General features: G+C 54.7%; 1 protein-coding gene across 2 annotated transcripts in view; it reads right to left on the bottom strand.

The window, feature by feature from the left end:
- The window catches only part of RASSF5 (Ras association domain family member 5), a 62,156-nt gene that overhangs the window by 11,809 nt on the left and 34,343 nt on the right, over positions 1–16,004 (bottom strand). The window contains exon 1 of one of the 2 annotated variants that reach the window (XM_032878493.1): positions 13,416–13,628. The exons of the other annotated variant lie outside the window; for it this stretch is intronic. Within the exon in view, the coding sequence (XP_032734384.1) occupies positions 13,416–13,535 (120 nt within the window). The 5' untranslated portion in view covers positions 13,536–13,628. Of the gene's footprint in view, positions 1–13,415; positions 13,629–16,004 lie in introns of those variants that run through there. 2 annotated transcript variants of the gene reach the window in all.

Below are 16,004 nucleotides of genomic sequence, written 5' to 3'. Positions count from 1 at the left end.
AAAGTCACCTTGGGACAGGAAGCCAGTGGGCCATGGTCCATGGGAGTGCACAGACCACCTGCAGAGGGAAGGCAGAGGCGCAGGCCTGTTAAGAAGCACAGGACAGCATGGCGCGAACGGAGCCTCGGTGCTTTCCAGGCAGCCACATCAGCTCCACGTGTAGGGGTGTGATGAAGGACGCACCAGCGGGCTCCCCAGGGGGCCAGCGTGGCCCAGAGCCTGCGCATGGTCCCTCCCTCTCATGGGCAGCCATCCCAGTCTATAAGCAGGGGTGGGTCATCCGGGGTGAGTCGGGGCAAAGAACACCAGCCATCTGCAGGAGGCCAGGAGAGCCCCTTGGCATTGGAGCAGCGGTGACCCAGGTTCCAGCCCTACAGGGTGTCAGGATCATGATAAAAGTCACCAACAGACCAGCACCTCACAAGTCACAATCCCATTTAGTCCCTGAAATGATTCAGCCCCTCATCCCCAGACCCCAATGCCCTGCACCGCTGCATACCCTCAATCTGTGCATGCAGGCGAGTCGGTCCCCCCAAGGCTCGGATTTGTCTATAAAGTGCAGACAACAGGACTTCTTTACATGTTTGTCACAGAGATGAAATGAGTTCACACATCTGGAAGTGCTTAGCACACTACACATACACAGCAGGCACTTAATAAACAGCTAGTGCACATACACAGCCAGCACTCAATAAATAGCTAGTGCATGTACACAGCAGGCACTCAATAAATAGCTAGTGCATATACACAGCAGGCACTCAATAAACAGCTAGTGCACGTACACAGCAGGCACTCAATAAACAGTAGCTAGTGCACGTACACAGCAGGCACTCAATAAACACCTAGTGCATGTACACAGCACGCACTCAATAAATAATAGCCAGTGCACATACACAGCAAGCACTCAATAAACAGCTAGTGAATGTACACAGTAGGCACTCAATAAAGTTAGTACATGTACACAGCAGGCACTCAATAAACAGTAACTAGTGCACACACACCCGGCACTCAATCAACAGCTAGTGCACATACACAGCGGGCACCCAATAAACAGTAGCCAGTGAACCATCACCGTGGCCGCCATCGCCATCAGTAGTCAGCTCTCCAGCGAGGCTGAGGAATGGCAGGTTGGTAGGGCTGGCTCAACATGGGTCCCTCTGCCTTCACCTTGATTTCTGACAGGCCCTTCAGCCAGAGCCACGTTACGACTCTGTGTGTCCTAAGTACTTCTGTCGTCAGGGCCCTGGGCCCCTCTTCCTCCATTTAAAGAAAAAAAAGATGGGAAATGTTACTTTATGATAGTATTGATATAAAATATATATATATTAATATCACAAAAGAAAGCAACTTCTTCAACCCAAGAGTTCATTTTTCTCCCTCCTGATTTTAAAAGAAATTAAGCCATTTTTGTGGATGCATGAGGAACTGTGGGCCCCTCGGACACCAAAGACCACTGTGCCTCGGGGTAAGTCAGCAATGCTCTCAGCTCCTGAGTCCCAGGCTGACCAGGGACTGAGAGTTTTCTTATGACCCAGGACCTTCAGTGCTAGAGTCAGGACAGTCCTGGGCAAACCAACGATTTGGCACCCTAGTCCTGGGGACCCCCTTGCAGGCTTAGATGGATGCCCTCGCTCTCCTTCACAGCTCACGACTGTGGGCCCCAGGGACACTGCTTGCTCGTCCGCCCTCTAGAAAGCTGTACGTGCATTCTGCTTGAGGGGTTTCCTGACGCTCCCGCCGACCCCCATCCCCCACAGCCTGGCTGTGGACTAGACACATGGCCCTGGTGGCCTCTGCTGACCGGCTCGATCACGGAATGCAGACTCCCTGCGGACAGGGCCTGCCCTGATCACGGCGGCAGTGCCCAAAACAGTGCCTGGCAGACACGAGGGGCTCATCAACCATTTGCCTAGTGAACTGAATAAAACATAAAGAAGTAATAAGACATACGCACGTGCACACGTATATACACACATATATACACATGCACATAAATACATACATATATATACATATATACACACATATACACACATATAGACACATGCCCATAAAAGCCCAAAATAAATACAGGGAGAGTAAGAGGTTCTAGAATCGTATAAGGCTCATCCTATAGGGTTCCTGGTCCACGGCACCTATCGACTTCTGAGACAACAGTTAGAAATCAGAGGAAGACTCCTGTCCTGTTTCTGAGAGCAGGTGATGCCAACCTCTTCCTTTTCTGCTCTCCCTCCCCGAGACTTGTGGAAGCGTCCTCCCAGCTCAGAGGTTTCAACTGTGAATCCAGGTGACACCAACCTATTCTACTGTAATGGCCACAGAACTTTTCCCTTGGGGCATTTTCTCACGCGCTAAGAGTTTCTAGGGAACGTGAAGGTCTTTCTCCAGGTCAGTTCTCCTCACGGGATTTCCATCCTAGTCCCTCTCCCCTCACCCAGCCTCACATAGGTCAGCCCCCTTTCCATCTCCTTGACCCCTTAGTTTGACTCCAAAACCAGGGACTTGTGCCTTTCCCATCTCTGTGTCCCCAGAGCACCCAGAACCAGAGAGCACTATGGGGTGAGTCAGGAATGATGGTGGACAGCGTGACAGAGTGGGTCCAAAACCCCGTGCCAGGCTCCAGTCTCTCCGAAGCCTGAATGCTGCTCTTTCAGAACCAATTTAAAGAGGATTCCACTGTAAACCACATGTCTGACAAAGGATCACTAGCCAGAATATATAAAGAACACCAGCAATCCAACAAAAACAACAAAGAGACCCCATTTTAGAAATGGACAAAAGACTGGAACGGACATTTTTCCAAGGATAACAGATGGCCAATAAGCACACGGAAAGAGGCACAACATCACTCATCATTAGGGATATGCAAATCAAAACCACAATGAGAGGCCACCTCGTACTTACTGGGATGGCCGTCATCAAAAACAAAGAAAACAGCAGGCATGGGCAAGATCACGGAGACAACTGGAGCCCTGGGCATTGCTGGTGAAATGGCAAAGCCACCTCATAAACAGACCACCAAGTCCTCAAAAGATTAAACAAGAAGAATCACCAGATTATCCAGCAAGGCTACTTCTGGGTTGATACCTACAAGAAGTAAGAACGAAGACTCAGACGGGTATTTGCACATTCCTGCTGACAGCAGCATTCTTCACAATAACCAAAAGATGGAAGCAAGCCCCGATGGATGGATAGGTGAACCAAGTGTGGTGTAGACAGGCAATGGAATATTATACACCCCTAAAAAGAAGGAAACCGTGGTACCTGCTACAGGGAGGAGCCCTGAAGACATCACACTGAGGGAAATAAGCCAGGCACCAAAGGACAGACTGTCTGATTCTAGTTACAGGAGGTCCCTCGAGTCGTCAAATTCCCAGGGGCAGAAAGTAGACTGGGGCTGGCTGTGGGGAGAGGGGGTGGGGAGGTGCTGGTAATGGGGACAGAGCTTTGGCGGAGAAGATGGAAACGTTCTGGAGATGGTGGTGGCATCCCTTGGAGGATGAGGGCCCACCTTGCTCTCAAGTAGGCTGGGCTGCTTATTTGCCTGGAAGACGGAAATTACGGGACACCCCCAGCTATATGGGAACCAGATGAAACCAGCTGGCTACGAAGCCTCCTGTTGCCCCGCCCTTGGAACCCTCTTTTTCTTTAATTCTGATAAAATATACCTTACAGAACATTTACTGTTTTAACCCTTTTTAAGTATAGAGATCCGTTGCGTAAGTAGGGGGAGGAATGCTGGGGCTTCTGCAGCAGCCCACACACGTCCTCTTGTCACAGTGCTGCCTGCCCTGTGAACCCCACCCCACGCCACTGCCTGGGGACCAACAGGGGACGTTGAAACGTGTCTCAGTGGGTTGTTCGGTAACTCTGAGTCTTCTCCAGTGTGTGTCCTCTGGCTGTGTCACAAAGACTCAGGGGCAGGGACATTTGGTTTCCTCCCGCTCCCAAACGGCCTGGCAAAGGGCGCCATCCTCAAAGCCTCCCGGATGGATACTGCCGACACGGGGCTGCGTTGGTGGGCACCTCCGAGCCTCACGGCCAGAGTTTCAGCTAGCAAAATTCTGGAAAGAGCTTTCAGAAAAGCAGTACGGCTTAGGGGCCAGGAGTTTTGGCATCAGAGTTGGGCCCAAATCCTGAATCCACAGTTTCCCCACTATTCGATGGAAAGCACTTAGGACAGCGCCTGCCACACGTCAAGGCCTGATAATTCACTGCCACTATTATACATTCTGACCATTTCCCAGCAGACCCCAGCTTTATGCTTCCACACGCCCTAATCATGAACCCCACTTCCCCACATCAAAATTCGTCACCCATCTGCATTTCTCGAAATGGCCTTTAATATCCCAGAAGGAGAGAGTGAGTCCTGGAGCAGTGAGCATTCTTCCCGAGGTACATATGGCGAAGGCTCGTGGTCTGGGTTCCCAGGCCCCATAATGGGCTCACTTAAGGGCCTGGGTCCCTTGAGCAGCATGCCCCCTTCCCACTCCACCTGGGCCCACAGAGGATGCTCAGACTACTGGGACTGTCCAACCGGGGCCCTGCTCAGAATTTAACTGGGAAATGAAGACAAACAAGAAGTGTGTTTGTTCCTCCTCCTGAAACTCTCCCTCTCCGTGGCGGAAAGGCAGCCGGAGAAACCCGTCGTAGGAGGCTCTCCCGCCTCCTCACATGAGCCCCTGGGCATGAGTTCCCCTCCCTGCTGCCGCCAGGCCCCGCTTGAGGAAGGACCAGGCCAAATCCTGCCAGCAGGTGCCAGGGCTCCGCTGCTTAGTGACCCAGTCCTGCCTGCCCTCATCCTCCAGGGCAAACAGCTGAGCAATCACAGATGGGACGGAGAGAGCTGCTCTATGTTTGGAAAGTTGTCCTTGCATATTCTGCTCACTCAGTGAGATTTTTCTTTTCAGTTACTGGAAAAATCCATTGATTCCATGTCCGGAATCTTAGCCAGCTTCCCTTTAGAACAGTCCGGAGATCAGCTTTCACACACCGTGTGCTCTGAGGAGCTTGTGCCTGTGCCCCCCCGGGGAGCCCCTGTGGCTTCTCAGGGCGCTCTGTTTGGAGGGAAGCTCCAAGCCCGCTCTTCCTTTATCAAACCTGCCTCATGTCCCTGCCCCGTGCCAAGGACACAATGATGGCCAAGATGTGGCCCTTCGTCCGGAACATTTCAGCCCATCAGCACGAGGGATGGGAAAGATATGCTGGAGTTTGGGGCGCACAGAGAAGTGAGCGCATGTGGACATGATCTCCAGACACCCCAGATCCACCAGTTGTCACTCTCGCCTCAGGAACCCACATTTTCCCCGCCGTGTGTGAATGTGGTGATCGGCCACGCCTACCGCCTCTCCGCCCGTTCCTGTCAACGGAGGACCTGCCTCTCGTGCCCCGAAGCAAGGCCAGTGCCCTGCACATCTGGGTGGTGCCCGCCATCCCCATCACAGCCCCGGGGGACCACCCAATGCCACTCTTCACGCCATCGACAACCAGGCGATGAGAAGTACGAGGAGGGGCTCCCCAGCTGGAAGCTGATGCAATGGTGAGGCTGGGGGCCCAGATTTCCCCAGACCAGAGCAGGAAAAGGGACCTGGATTTCAGCACCAAGGAGTAAGCTGAATGAGAACCCCCGCTGCCTAGAGCCAGTCACCAGAGCTTGAGGCAGGAGGCTGGAGCTCCTCTGGAGGTTTTCAGACTTGACTCTCACCCAAGATGCCATGGGTGCAGTGGAAAGAACATGTGTTTTGGAGTTGGACAAATGTGGGGCGGGGGCCTTGCCCTTGGCTAACCCTCTTTCACATACGACCTCATTGAGTGTGCCCATCTTTCGGCTTAATAGCAAGGGTGATTCTGCCTGTGTGGTCTGTCGGAGGCTCTCAGGAGCCTCCTGACTTTCGAGGCACCCCCCGGAGCAGGGATCCAACCAGGTGGGGATCCAACACACCACAGCCCCCCAGATAAGGAAGGACTGGAGACCGGGTTGGAGGAGGATGGAGAGAATGAATGCAGCCTCCCCTCGCCTGCCGGGGTTGGATCCCACGTGCACCCACTTGGGAACAGGGAAACAGCTGCAGTGACTTCTGACAGTCCCCTCCAGCTCCAGGAGTCTACGCCTCTCCCAGGTTGAGTTAACTTCCTGCGCCCCTCCAGGGTCGGCGTCACTCTCAGTCTGCTACCTGCCAGCCCCCAGCCCCCGCACAGGCTATTCAGGCCCAAACCCCAGCCCCTCCAGCTCCCTGACTCAGGAGCTGCCACCACGTCCTGATGAAAGCCACGCGGCTGCGGGGCAGAGACGGCATCTTCCACCGGGATGTCCCTCCGCCCAGCCGCCCGCATCCAAATCCTCCACGAATGGGGAGGGGAGCGACGAGGGTCTGTGGCTCAACACGGCTGGGGCCTCAGGTCTGTAAACACTGAGATGTAGTATTATCTGTCTGTCCTCCCCAACCCCCCCGCCCCCGGTCCTCAGTGCTACAAGAAAGCTAAAAACACAATGGCTTGCTTGAGGCCAATGGCTTGCTTGTACTGCAGGGTTGCGGATGCTGTATAAGGAACAGGGACCAAGGGTGGGCTTCGCTCTGGAAGCAGAGGGAAGGCTCTAGGGGCTTTGTGATACTGGAATGATAGGCCCCTGGCACTCATGAGCACGATGTGCAAGAGGGGAAGAAACAGGACGGAAGCCAGTTGGGTGACTTCCTGGAGTGTACAGGTGAGAGGTGATGAACACCCAACAGAGGGCAGGGCAGGGGCTGGGGGGAGCAGAAAGGAGAGCCTGACATTTGCAGCACAGGAGACAGAACCCACAGTGACAGGCTGGGTGAAGGGAGGAGGGGAGACCCATGAGGCTTCAAGGATGGGGGACTAGGAGGGCCAGAAACACAGCAAGAAATCACTTGCAGGGAGAAACTCTGAGTTGGTTCTGGACGTACTAAATTTTAGCCATCTGAGGGGCATGTGAGCCCTCCAATAGGCTACAGAGAATTTCATTCTAGAGCCAGGAAGTGAGGTAGGATGGGGGCCATAAGCTAAGCCAGGTGGGGGTGGGAAAAGAGAAGAGAGGCGGCGTCAGGACAGCACCATGCATAGAAGCAACGGGCCCTGTGAATCAAGGTTTTCTGCCACTACAGCTCCCTTCTTCCTCCTGGCCCTAGAAATTTAGTGCTCCTGATTCCTGGCAAATTTAGCTCATCCTCTTGTCCCCAGGGAATATGCCAGGTCAGGCCAGTGTCTCCATGTTCTTTTATGGGTAGATTGAACCATCGAAAAGAGGAAACTGAGGCTCTGGAGGAGGACGGATCTGGGTCCTCCATACAGAAGGATCCCAAAGCCAGATGCACAGATGTGGGTTACCTGGAGAGTTGTAGTGGAAGAGAGAAGGGAACCCAGGCTCCTGGGCACCCAGGCTGAGCCAGTGGGGCCACCCTTTCCAGCTCATGGGCTGGGAGCTGGATCCAGAGTCCAACCTGGTATTGTGAACTAAGAGCTGGAATCCAGGCTTTGCTTCTAGTGTGGGATCTTTCTTCCTTTCTCCTTAAACTGCTTGGGGGGATGGATATTGCATGTGCCCCAAACTGTAACTGGAATTGCTTTATAGGGAAAAGCCAGCTAAGTCAGGATAAATGGTCTAGCCTGGTGGAACAGGGAGGGGTGGGTTGGAGGGGAGGCTTCTGGAACACAGGGGTGAGGATGTCTTGAGTTAAGTCCCAAATAGTTCTAGAGGAGGGGACGCATGCCAGCCAGGGAGGTCCTCCTCCTGACCCATCCCTGCAGAAATCCTTACAGCTTAGAACCCCAGTGGACTGTATCTACTACTGTATCTCCCCACTGGCTCCGTGAAAAGGTGGTGAGAAGGGATCTGCTCCCGCAAAGGAGGGACCCTCAGGGAAGAAAATCGAGACAGGCTCCTCTCACAGGTGTTCTTGCTGAAAGGACGATGGGGACCCCAGTCTGGAGAGATGATGTGGCTGGACCAAGGCCCCTCAGTTAACAGCTTCAGCTGCCGTGACCAGCCAGGTCTCGGCTCGAGGATCTGGTGCTTCCACACCACGGGCTGCTCACCGTGGCAAAGGGCCACCACTCCGACAGCCTCACTCAGCGGGTCATGGTGAGGGTAACAGGGACCCAGGGGCCCTGAGGCCTCAGTTCTGTCTCTACTTAGCTGTGTGAGCACGGACAAATCTCTGTAGCTTCTGGCTTCAACTTCCAGCCTAGGAACCCATCTGGAATCTGTGACAAATGCCATCTCATATTTTAATGGAAATTATTAAGTATTTCTAAACAGGGGGTTCCCTGACTTTAGCCCAAATTAAATATTTGAGGGTCTGACCTCCAAAGGTGCAGGACCCAGTAAGTCTGAGACAGGGTCCCTGAGTCTCCATTTTCAAACAGCAATCCCGAGGGTGCGTCTGAAGGAGGAGGCTGGACCACCTGCCGCATCGCTGGAGGCTTCAGATGCTACGGAGGCACCGAGAAGTGCCAAGTGAGGCGAGCGTCTGTGCTCAAGGAGCTGCCAGTGTAGCTGGGGAAGACAGGACCTCATCCCGGGAGCCCCAGATGCTCGGTGACCCATGGAGGAGAGTTTCGGCCCATTTCCAAGAAAGTATGAGCAGAGCTTCCAAAAGTGGGCCTCAGGCAAAGAAGCAGGCAGGAAGGCTTCGTGACAGCACCAGAGAAATGCCCTCACCGCAACCTGCTTCCTCGGCCACCTGGGCTCACAGCTGCACTTCATCTCCCAACCTCCCTTGTGGTTAGGTGTGACCACGTGACCCAGTTCTGGCCAATGGTGTGTGGCTATAGAAGACTCCATTTCAGTCCTGGCCCACAAAAACCTCCCATGTGTTAACCGGAGCCCCCACCTGCCAATGTAACTTGACTTAAAGGGGGAAACAACTCATCTTATGTTCCAGGACTGAAAAAAAGGGGGTTATTTGCCATAACCTCTCATCCATCCTGATGATACAAGATGCGAGAGAGAAGACAGAGCCACTACAGCCAACCTGAACTCACAAGTCTGCCTTTGAACCCAGTGCTTGGTGCTGCGTCGCACCCAAAGGGGATGCGAGTTGTGTCTTCCCGGGTTTACCATCTGCACTAGAGAAAAGCCAACCCCAGGCAGGGCCAGAGATGGCGATGGACGGTGAACGCCACGGGAGGGGGAGACAGCCTGCAGCCTAAAAGGAAGGCCATCCTGGGACTGGGCCGGCATGAAGCATCTTTGGATGTTCATCTTGGTCTGTGCAGGCTCCTGAGATAACACCTAAAAATGTGAGCTATCCCAGCACTTCTGAAGACGCTTAAGTTATTTCTACTGCTCAAATTTGGAGCTCATGTCTTTTTAGTATGCTTCTCTCTCAGGCCTAGAAGGGCAGGGGCAGGAGCTGTGCCTGAGGCCTGGGTGTGCCTGCTTCTGGGGAGAGACGGTATTTCCCTGACCAGTCCCAGGGCCATCAGGGTTGGCGGACATCCCCATTGGGCCACAGAGGCCCCGCCAGGGAGGGGCTGATGGCCAGACACGTGCAAGAACAGAACCAGAGGTGGCTTCTACTCTGACCCCTGAAACCCCCTTCCTCTTTGCATCTGTCCTGAGTTTTTCAAGAATCAATGGCGTCAACACAGAGAAAACCTGGGGGCGGGAGTGCAGGGGGTATGGGAGCGTGTTCCACGTGCGCTGAAGGATGTCTAACCAGAGAGAGAGTCAACCTTCTGTCCTCCATATCCACAAAGAAAACACCCAGGAAGAGGAATATGCAACAAGTGGGATTTAGGGCTAGACACCCAAAAGAACTTTCCAAATGACTAAAGTTGTAAGATTTTGGAAGTGATGACAGGGAACCCCCTGCTAGTTAAATGGAGAGTCGGTGTGTCCTTGACTAGCATGCCTTATGGAACGGAGCCTGAAGTTGTCTGGGTCTTTCCATTCTGTAAAAGGCTCTGGGAGGACAAGGACCATGGCTGGTCTGGGGTCACCCAGTGGGTGAAGAGGACCAAGAAGAGCATGTGACAAGAAGCCCAAGAAGGGGGTGAGTCCTGGCTCTGCCTGACGCACATGTGGCCTGGTGCAGCCTTCCCACCTCTCTGGGCCTCAGTTTCTCCATCTGCAGAGGAGGGCACTAGACCTAACGGATCCTTTTCAGCTCTGACATTCTGCAAGAAGCAGGCGTCCTGTGTTCTCAGGGGACCCACCCTGAAGCTCTGGGTGGCTCCAGAGTCCTGGGCTCCTGGAGACGCGAGGAGAGCTCAGAGGCCAAAACCCAAGCTGCCACCACCTGAGGGCATTGGGGAAGACCGATGGGGCCAAAGTTGGCCTCACTTCCAGGGTCAGACCCCACACAGGAATAAAGAAGCAGATGGTGGGGATGGCCAGAGGGCGTGGCCTCACTGTCACCAGCCCTGCAAAAGTCCACAGGCTGCCTTTAGTCGGACTAACCCAGAAAAATCTCTGGGTCAGGAGGCAAGCGGTGTGGATCCTAAACTTGCTGCGTGACCTGGGACAGACCCCCACCTGGGCTGCAGGCTGCCCCAGCCTGCTGGGTTGCAGCCCCAACGACACCACCAGCCATGCAGGTCTGTTCTCCCCCAAGCCCCCAGGAGCCCCGTTTGGACACAGGAACCCCACAGCAACGTGATCTAAGTGCCCTCACGCGAAGGGGAAGTACCTGCCAGCGGTCTTAGCCCCCTGAAGCCGCCTGCTGTCCCTGTCACCTCAGACAAGCCACAGGACCCCACACATCTGTCACTTTCTGTAAGGGCCCAGGGCACAGTCCCCCTTCTCCGCTGCCATCTCCTCACTTTCTGGCACCTCCTTTCTCACTCCCCAACCTCCCACCGAAGGGGCTGGAGAGGGGAACTCCTTGGAGGCGGGGCCAGTGACAGCTCCCAGGTGGCCGCACCAGGAAAATCAGCTTGGGCCCCACCAGGCGCAGGCCTGAGGCAGATACAGGTCGTTCTGACAAGTCTATTTATAGCCACCGTCTTGACGGTGTTGCTGGGATGGGGGCCCTAGTCTCTCAGCGACCGGGAAACACACAGACGCCTTTCCTTGGAGACCGGAAAGAGGAATTCCCTTAGGAGCTCGGACGTGACCTGTCTTCAGGGAGGAAGGAAGCATCCTTCTTAGGGATCAGAAAGGGATCGTGATAGCACAGGAGGTTTCTCTGAAACCCCCCTCCAGTAGCGGCTGCAGGGGAGAAGACGAAACTGAAAATGTGATTAAAGGCAGAACGACCCTTCATAGGACGAAAGACAGAAACATTTGGATGAAGCTTCCCCAGCTCCCGAGTCAGGCACACACCCCTTCACCCCCCAGGCCTCACTCCCCGGATTGGTTGGCGCTGAAAGCAAGCCTGGGCTGAGAAGCACTGCTGTCCGGCCCGGCCCGGATCTCCTCAGCCAGGGGCTCGACAAAGGCCAAGCTCAGAGGGCCTATGCCCACTCTTCTTTCCCTTCAGGAGCACTCAGCCTCATCACCCCATGCAGGATCCAACAGATAAGTTTCTTAGAAGGGATTCCTGCCCGTTGAGGGCTTCTGTGCTGGGGCAAATGAGGTATGCAGAGACCTCACCTCGGGGCATGGATTCAAGATCTAGACAGAGTAAAGAAAGAGCTGACGTGGGCACCAAACCAAAGGAGTATTTTCAGGAGCGACGCTTTGGGAGGCGAGGAGGAGGACAGAAGGCTGTCTGGGCCAAGGAACAAGTCACCCACCATCCCCAACCCCACCCCAGCATATTTTCTTACAAGATATTTCTATCTCTCCCAAGAAGTACCAGACACAGCTACCGTTTTCCTTTGCCAAGGAAAAGAAACCCCAGCTTTGCAGGGCCCTTTCGTGTACCCCATCCTGCCAAAAGCCCACCTTCTGGGACCGAGGGCTCGCAGCCTGGCTGGCAGTAAGCACCGCAGCTAAACTCCCTTTTCAAAACAGGAACCATTTCCTCCCCAGGCAGCAGCAAAACTCTCTAGAGCCATGGTCTGACCTTAGCTGCATATCAGAAGGACCCGGGGAGCTTTTCAAAATCCTGATGCTCAGGCCATACCCTAAGCCAAAGTAAGTCAGACTCTCTACTTGTGGACAGGTACCCACATTTTCTAAAGCTCCCCGGCTAATTCCAGGGTGCAGCTAAGGCTGAGAACCACTGGTCTAAAGACCCCAGACAGCCGGAGTGCCTGTGGGGTGAGGGGTGAGGGGCTGTCCACACCATGAGGCAAGAACCCCAACAGAGAGCTGGGCACCACCCCTTGGCAGCCATGGCCTACTCCTGCCCCCCAGCCCCCCAGAACCGACCCTGCTCCCCAGCCTCATCACATGGTGCCCCAGATAGCAGGGGCTGGTTCCAGGGGTCTGTTTTAGTTGATTCCTTCAAACACCAATATCAAAACTTTCCTTTGGTTCTTGGGCATCCTCTCACAACCGAAAGGTCCAGTACATTGGTGTAATGTCAGAATCCGGGAAGTGCAGGGCCTACAGGCAATATGATTTAGTCAGGAAGGAGGCCCCAGAGTCAGGCCTGGGGAAGTTTCTGGTGAATCTACCCATGTAGGACCGCTAAATTGATGAGTGTGCACACATCTGTGAAACTTAGCAGCCCACTTCTGTCTGTGAGCAGTCCCTGTTAGGCAATCTCTCCCCTTGGCTTGGAACCCTCTCATCTAAATAGGACAACAAACAAACAAACAGAGCTCTTCCGCAGCTCCCACCAAGGATGTGGCAGATCCGTGAGCGGTAGCAGCCGGGAGGGTGTGGCCAGGGACTCAGGCATGCGGGGTGCCCAGAGTTGCTACAGGAAGCACATACGACCCCCTTCAGGTGACCCCAACAAAGTCAGTAAGTTAAAATGGTAGCAGGACAGAGACTTAGAGAAGGTTTAGTTTGCTTCTAAAAACTCCCTACACTTCTGCAAAGTCGCTACAACTGTGTTTTAAGATGGTTTCTGGCCACTCACAATACGGAAGTTTCGACCTATGAGTGTTTACCCTACTGGGTGCCATCCATTTTCCACCCAGAGCTTCAAAGCTCAGGTTTGGGGTGGCGGGGCGGCGGGGGGGGTGGTTGACACAGAGCAGTTGGCCTGTCATCTTCCCAGGCACAGGTGATCATGTCACCAGACTGAGCCAAGCACTGTCGCCAAGTCATAGAGAGCCATTTTGAAAAGGTCCAGGGCCAGGAAATACTGAAAAGGGCATTAAAAAGAGAAGAGTGTTTGCTGGTGGTCCCGGTAGGGCTCCAGATCCAACCTTTGGTCCATTTAGCCCACAAGTTCAAGAGGGTCCCAGGGCAACTGGCCACTCATTCTGATAACACATGGCCTTGCCTGTTGGCCAGGATGGAGGTTTCCCTCCTGGACCACGGAAGTGATCTCTCTGGCCCCTACCCCCTAAGCCTGCAGTGAAAGGCTTTTGCATTGGATCATGATGTTTACCTTGGAAGGATGTTTGCTCTGCACATTTCTGAAGAAGGTGGTCTTGGCAGTGAAGAAGCAATCCTCCAGTTCCTCCTCCAGGCTGCAGTACCCACTACTCATGCTGCTGTCCACCGTCATCTAGCCCGGGGCCCCGCAAGGCACAGGGCGCGTGTCACCGGCCGGGCTCCTGCGGCGGCCGAGGGAGTAGGGGATCTCCGCCCCAAGATCCACCAGCGCCAGCTCCCAACCCCACAGAGGGCTGGGGAGTGCGGGGGCTGTCACCCGGCCAGGCGCAGCTGGCACCCGCAGCCTGGACTCTCAGGCTGGGCTCCAAGCGGCTCGGATCGGGGGGTAACCTGCGCCCTTCTCCGCGTGCCGCCCGGGCTGCAAGCTCCCGGGTGGGACGTGGGCGCCCGCCTCGCGCGCGGCGCTCCCCGGCTCACTCGGCATCTGCGGTTTCGTCCCCTCCGCCCCGCGCGCAGAACGCCATCTCGACACCTCCCCCGCCTGCCCGCGCCTTTCCTGCCCCTCGCCCTGCGCGCAGAGGAGTCGGAAGCCACTTCCTCTCGCAAGGTTCCCCAAAGCCCGGCTGGGCTGTCGCGGCGCCCCTCCCCCCGCCCGCCCCTGGCCTGCGCCTCCCCGCCTCCCTGGGTGGCCCTGGATCCCAGGGACAGGTGGGCCTGGAGCACCAGCGGTCAGGTTAGGGATGCCGGGAAGGAACAGACCGGGACGCGTGCGAGGGAGAAAATTCCCTATGGCCTTTCTTCATGCCTCTGGAAACAGCTCCTTCTCCGTCACCCGTGATGGCTCATGTTCAAGGAGTAGAAAGGGCTCTAAGGTCCTCGGCGTCTTTCCTCCCTTCCTCCCATCCTCCTCCTCATCCACTCTCACATCCCCCATTCACAAGGAGCCCGGTCAATCAGAGTGGTTGGAGAAGTAACCGGAGAAGAAGAAAATCAATATCTGGTCTGCCTGGAGAAGCAGCAATATTTTAACTTGGAAATGCGAGAAGAAACTGCAGGGGCCCCACAAACATATGCAAATCATATGCAAAGTTATGGCAACCTGGAGCGCAAGCCTCCCCTTCCTCCCACGGGCAGAACTTGGCCCTGGGGAAGACTCAGGATACCAAAGGAGCCTGCACACACCAAAGAACCCAGGTTATCTGTACATTTTCCTGACAGTCTGGCCAGGAGGGGGTCTTTGCCAGTTCCTGTCATTCCTATCTATCAAAGACGGCTCATTACATGTCGCCATCAGACTGGATGAAGGAACACCTTCCTCGACCAGGGTTTAGCCCTCCAAGCAGTTAGGGTGACACTCCCATAACCTTTCGGCCCAGGTCTGCACAGCAATAGCAGCTAGAGGTACCCTTGCTTGCATAATTCCTGTGCCTGGTCATTTAACTTGCCCAGCACCTTGAGGTAGAGAATATTATTCCCATTTTATGGATGAGGAAACTGAGGCTCAGGGTCCTACAAGGAAGATATGTGTCCTGGGACTCAGACCCAGGCCTGTGCAACTCCCGGGCCCATGTTTTTAGCCTCTTGGATCTACAGTCTCTCCACAGAAATGGGACTGTTCTCGTGTGCACTCTGCCATCTTTCAGTGGAGTGGGGCCTGCAGTCCCATGACCAGCAAGGCAAGGTCAGGGGCAGCGTTCTCAGAGGCTGATGCCCTGTGGACACTGGTGTGTCCCAGAGAGTGGCTGAGAGGGGTTATCAGGACTCTCTCCGGGTTTGCGTGGCTCTTCTTTGCAGGTCTGGCACACTCCAGTCCGGGGGAAGCACGAGCTGGCCAGAGGGCTAGACTCAGCCCCAGATACCAAGCTGCCCGCTCCATTTCAAGCTCTTGTTATTTTTATGAGGAACTCCCTCCCTCCCCCACCTTAGCCAAATCTGTCAGTGCTCAGGAGGGTTTCAAACTGCAGCCCAATTTGGCTCCATCCTCCCACACAGTCTTTCTCCCAGAAGCCTGTGAACGCCTGGCAGGTAGGAGCACAAGACAACTGAGAGCTGCCCGCCACCCTGGGCTCAGGAGAAGGGTCCACCCCAGCAGGAAGTGCGGGTAAGCAGCTGGGGGTGGGCTACAGTGAGCTACTGGGTGTTTTGGGAGGAAGAGCTCACCGCTTATAGGTTTGAAGAACCTCTGGTTTGGTCTGGAACAATCTTTCCTTCAAATGAGTATTTTAGTGCTAGTTTTTGGGGGGTGAGGGAGAGATGTCCCCAGAGACAGCAGTTCAGGCAAAAGAATCTGGTATTAGCCTCACCAGTACCTCCAAATCCAATGCTGACTGATGAACGCTGCCAGGAGGGGGCCTCTGCATGAGCCTCGGGCCCTCAGTAGCCTACCTGTTTTGTCCAGCCAGCAAAGAAATGCACTTCTCTTTATCAAAGGAACCTCCTGGCTCTGTGGGAATCCAATACTTAAGAAAAAAACGGGCCCCAGATTCTTTGTGACCACACTGTGTCCTTGGAGTCAGGTAGGGACCTCTGCAAAGCAATTGCAATGCCACGCATTCAAAAGGCACAATCCTAAGAGACAGCAGGTGACAACCTCTTTGAACCCCAAGCCAAAGTGCCCCAGGAGTCGGCATGCCTCTCTTCT

The sequence above is a fragment of the Lontra canadensis genome, unplaced genomic scaffold (assembly GCF_010015895.1).
Source record: "Lontra canadensis isolate GAN:19392208 unplaced genomic scaffold, GSC_riverotter_1.0 scaffold63, whole genome shotgun sequence".
NCBI lineage: Eukaryota > Metazoa > Chordata > Mammalia > Carnivora > Mustelidae > Lontra > Lontra canadensis.
This window is presented reverse-complemented; position numbering and strand designations above follow the sequence as displayed.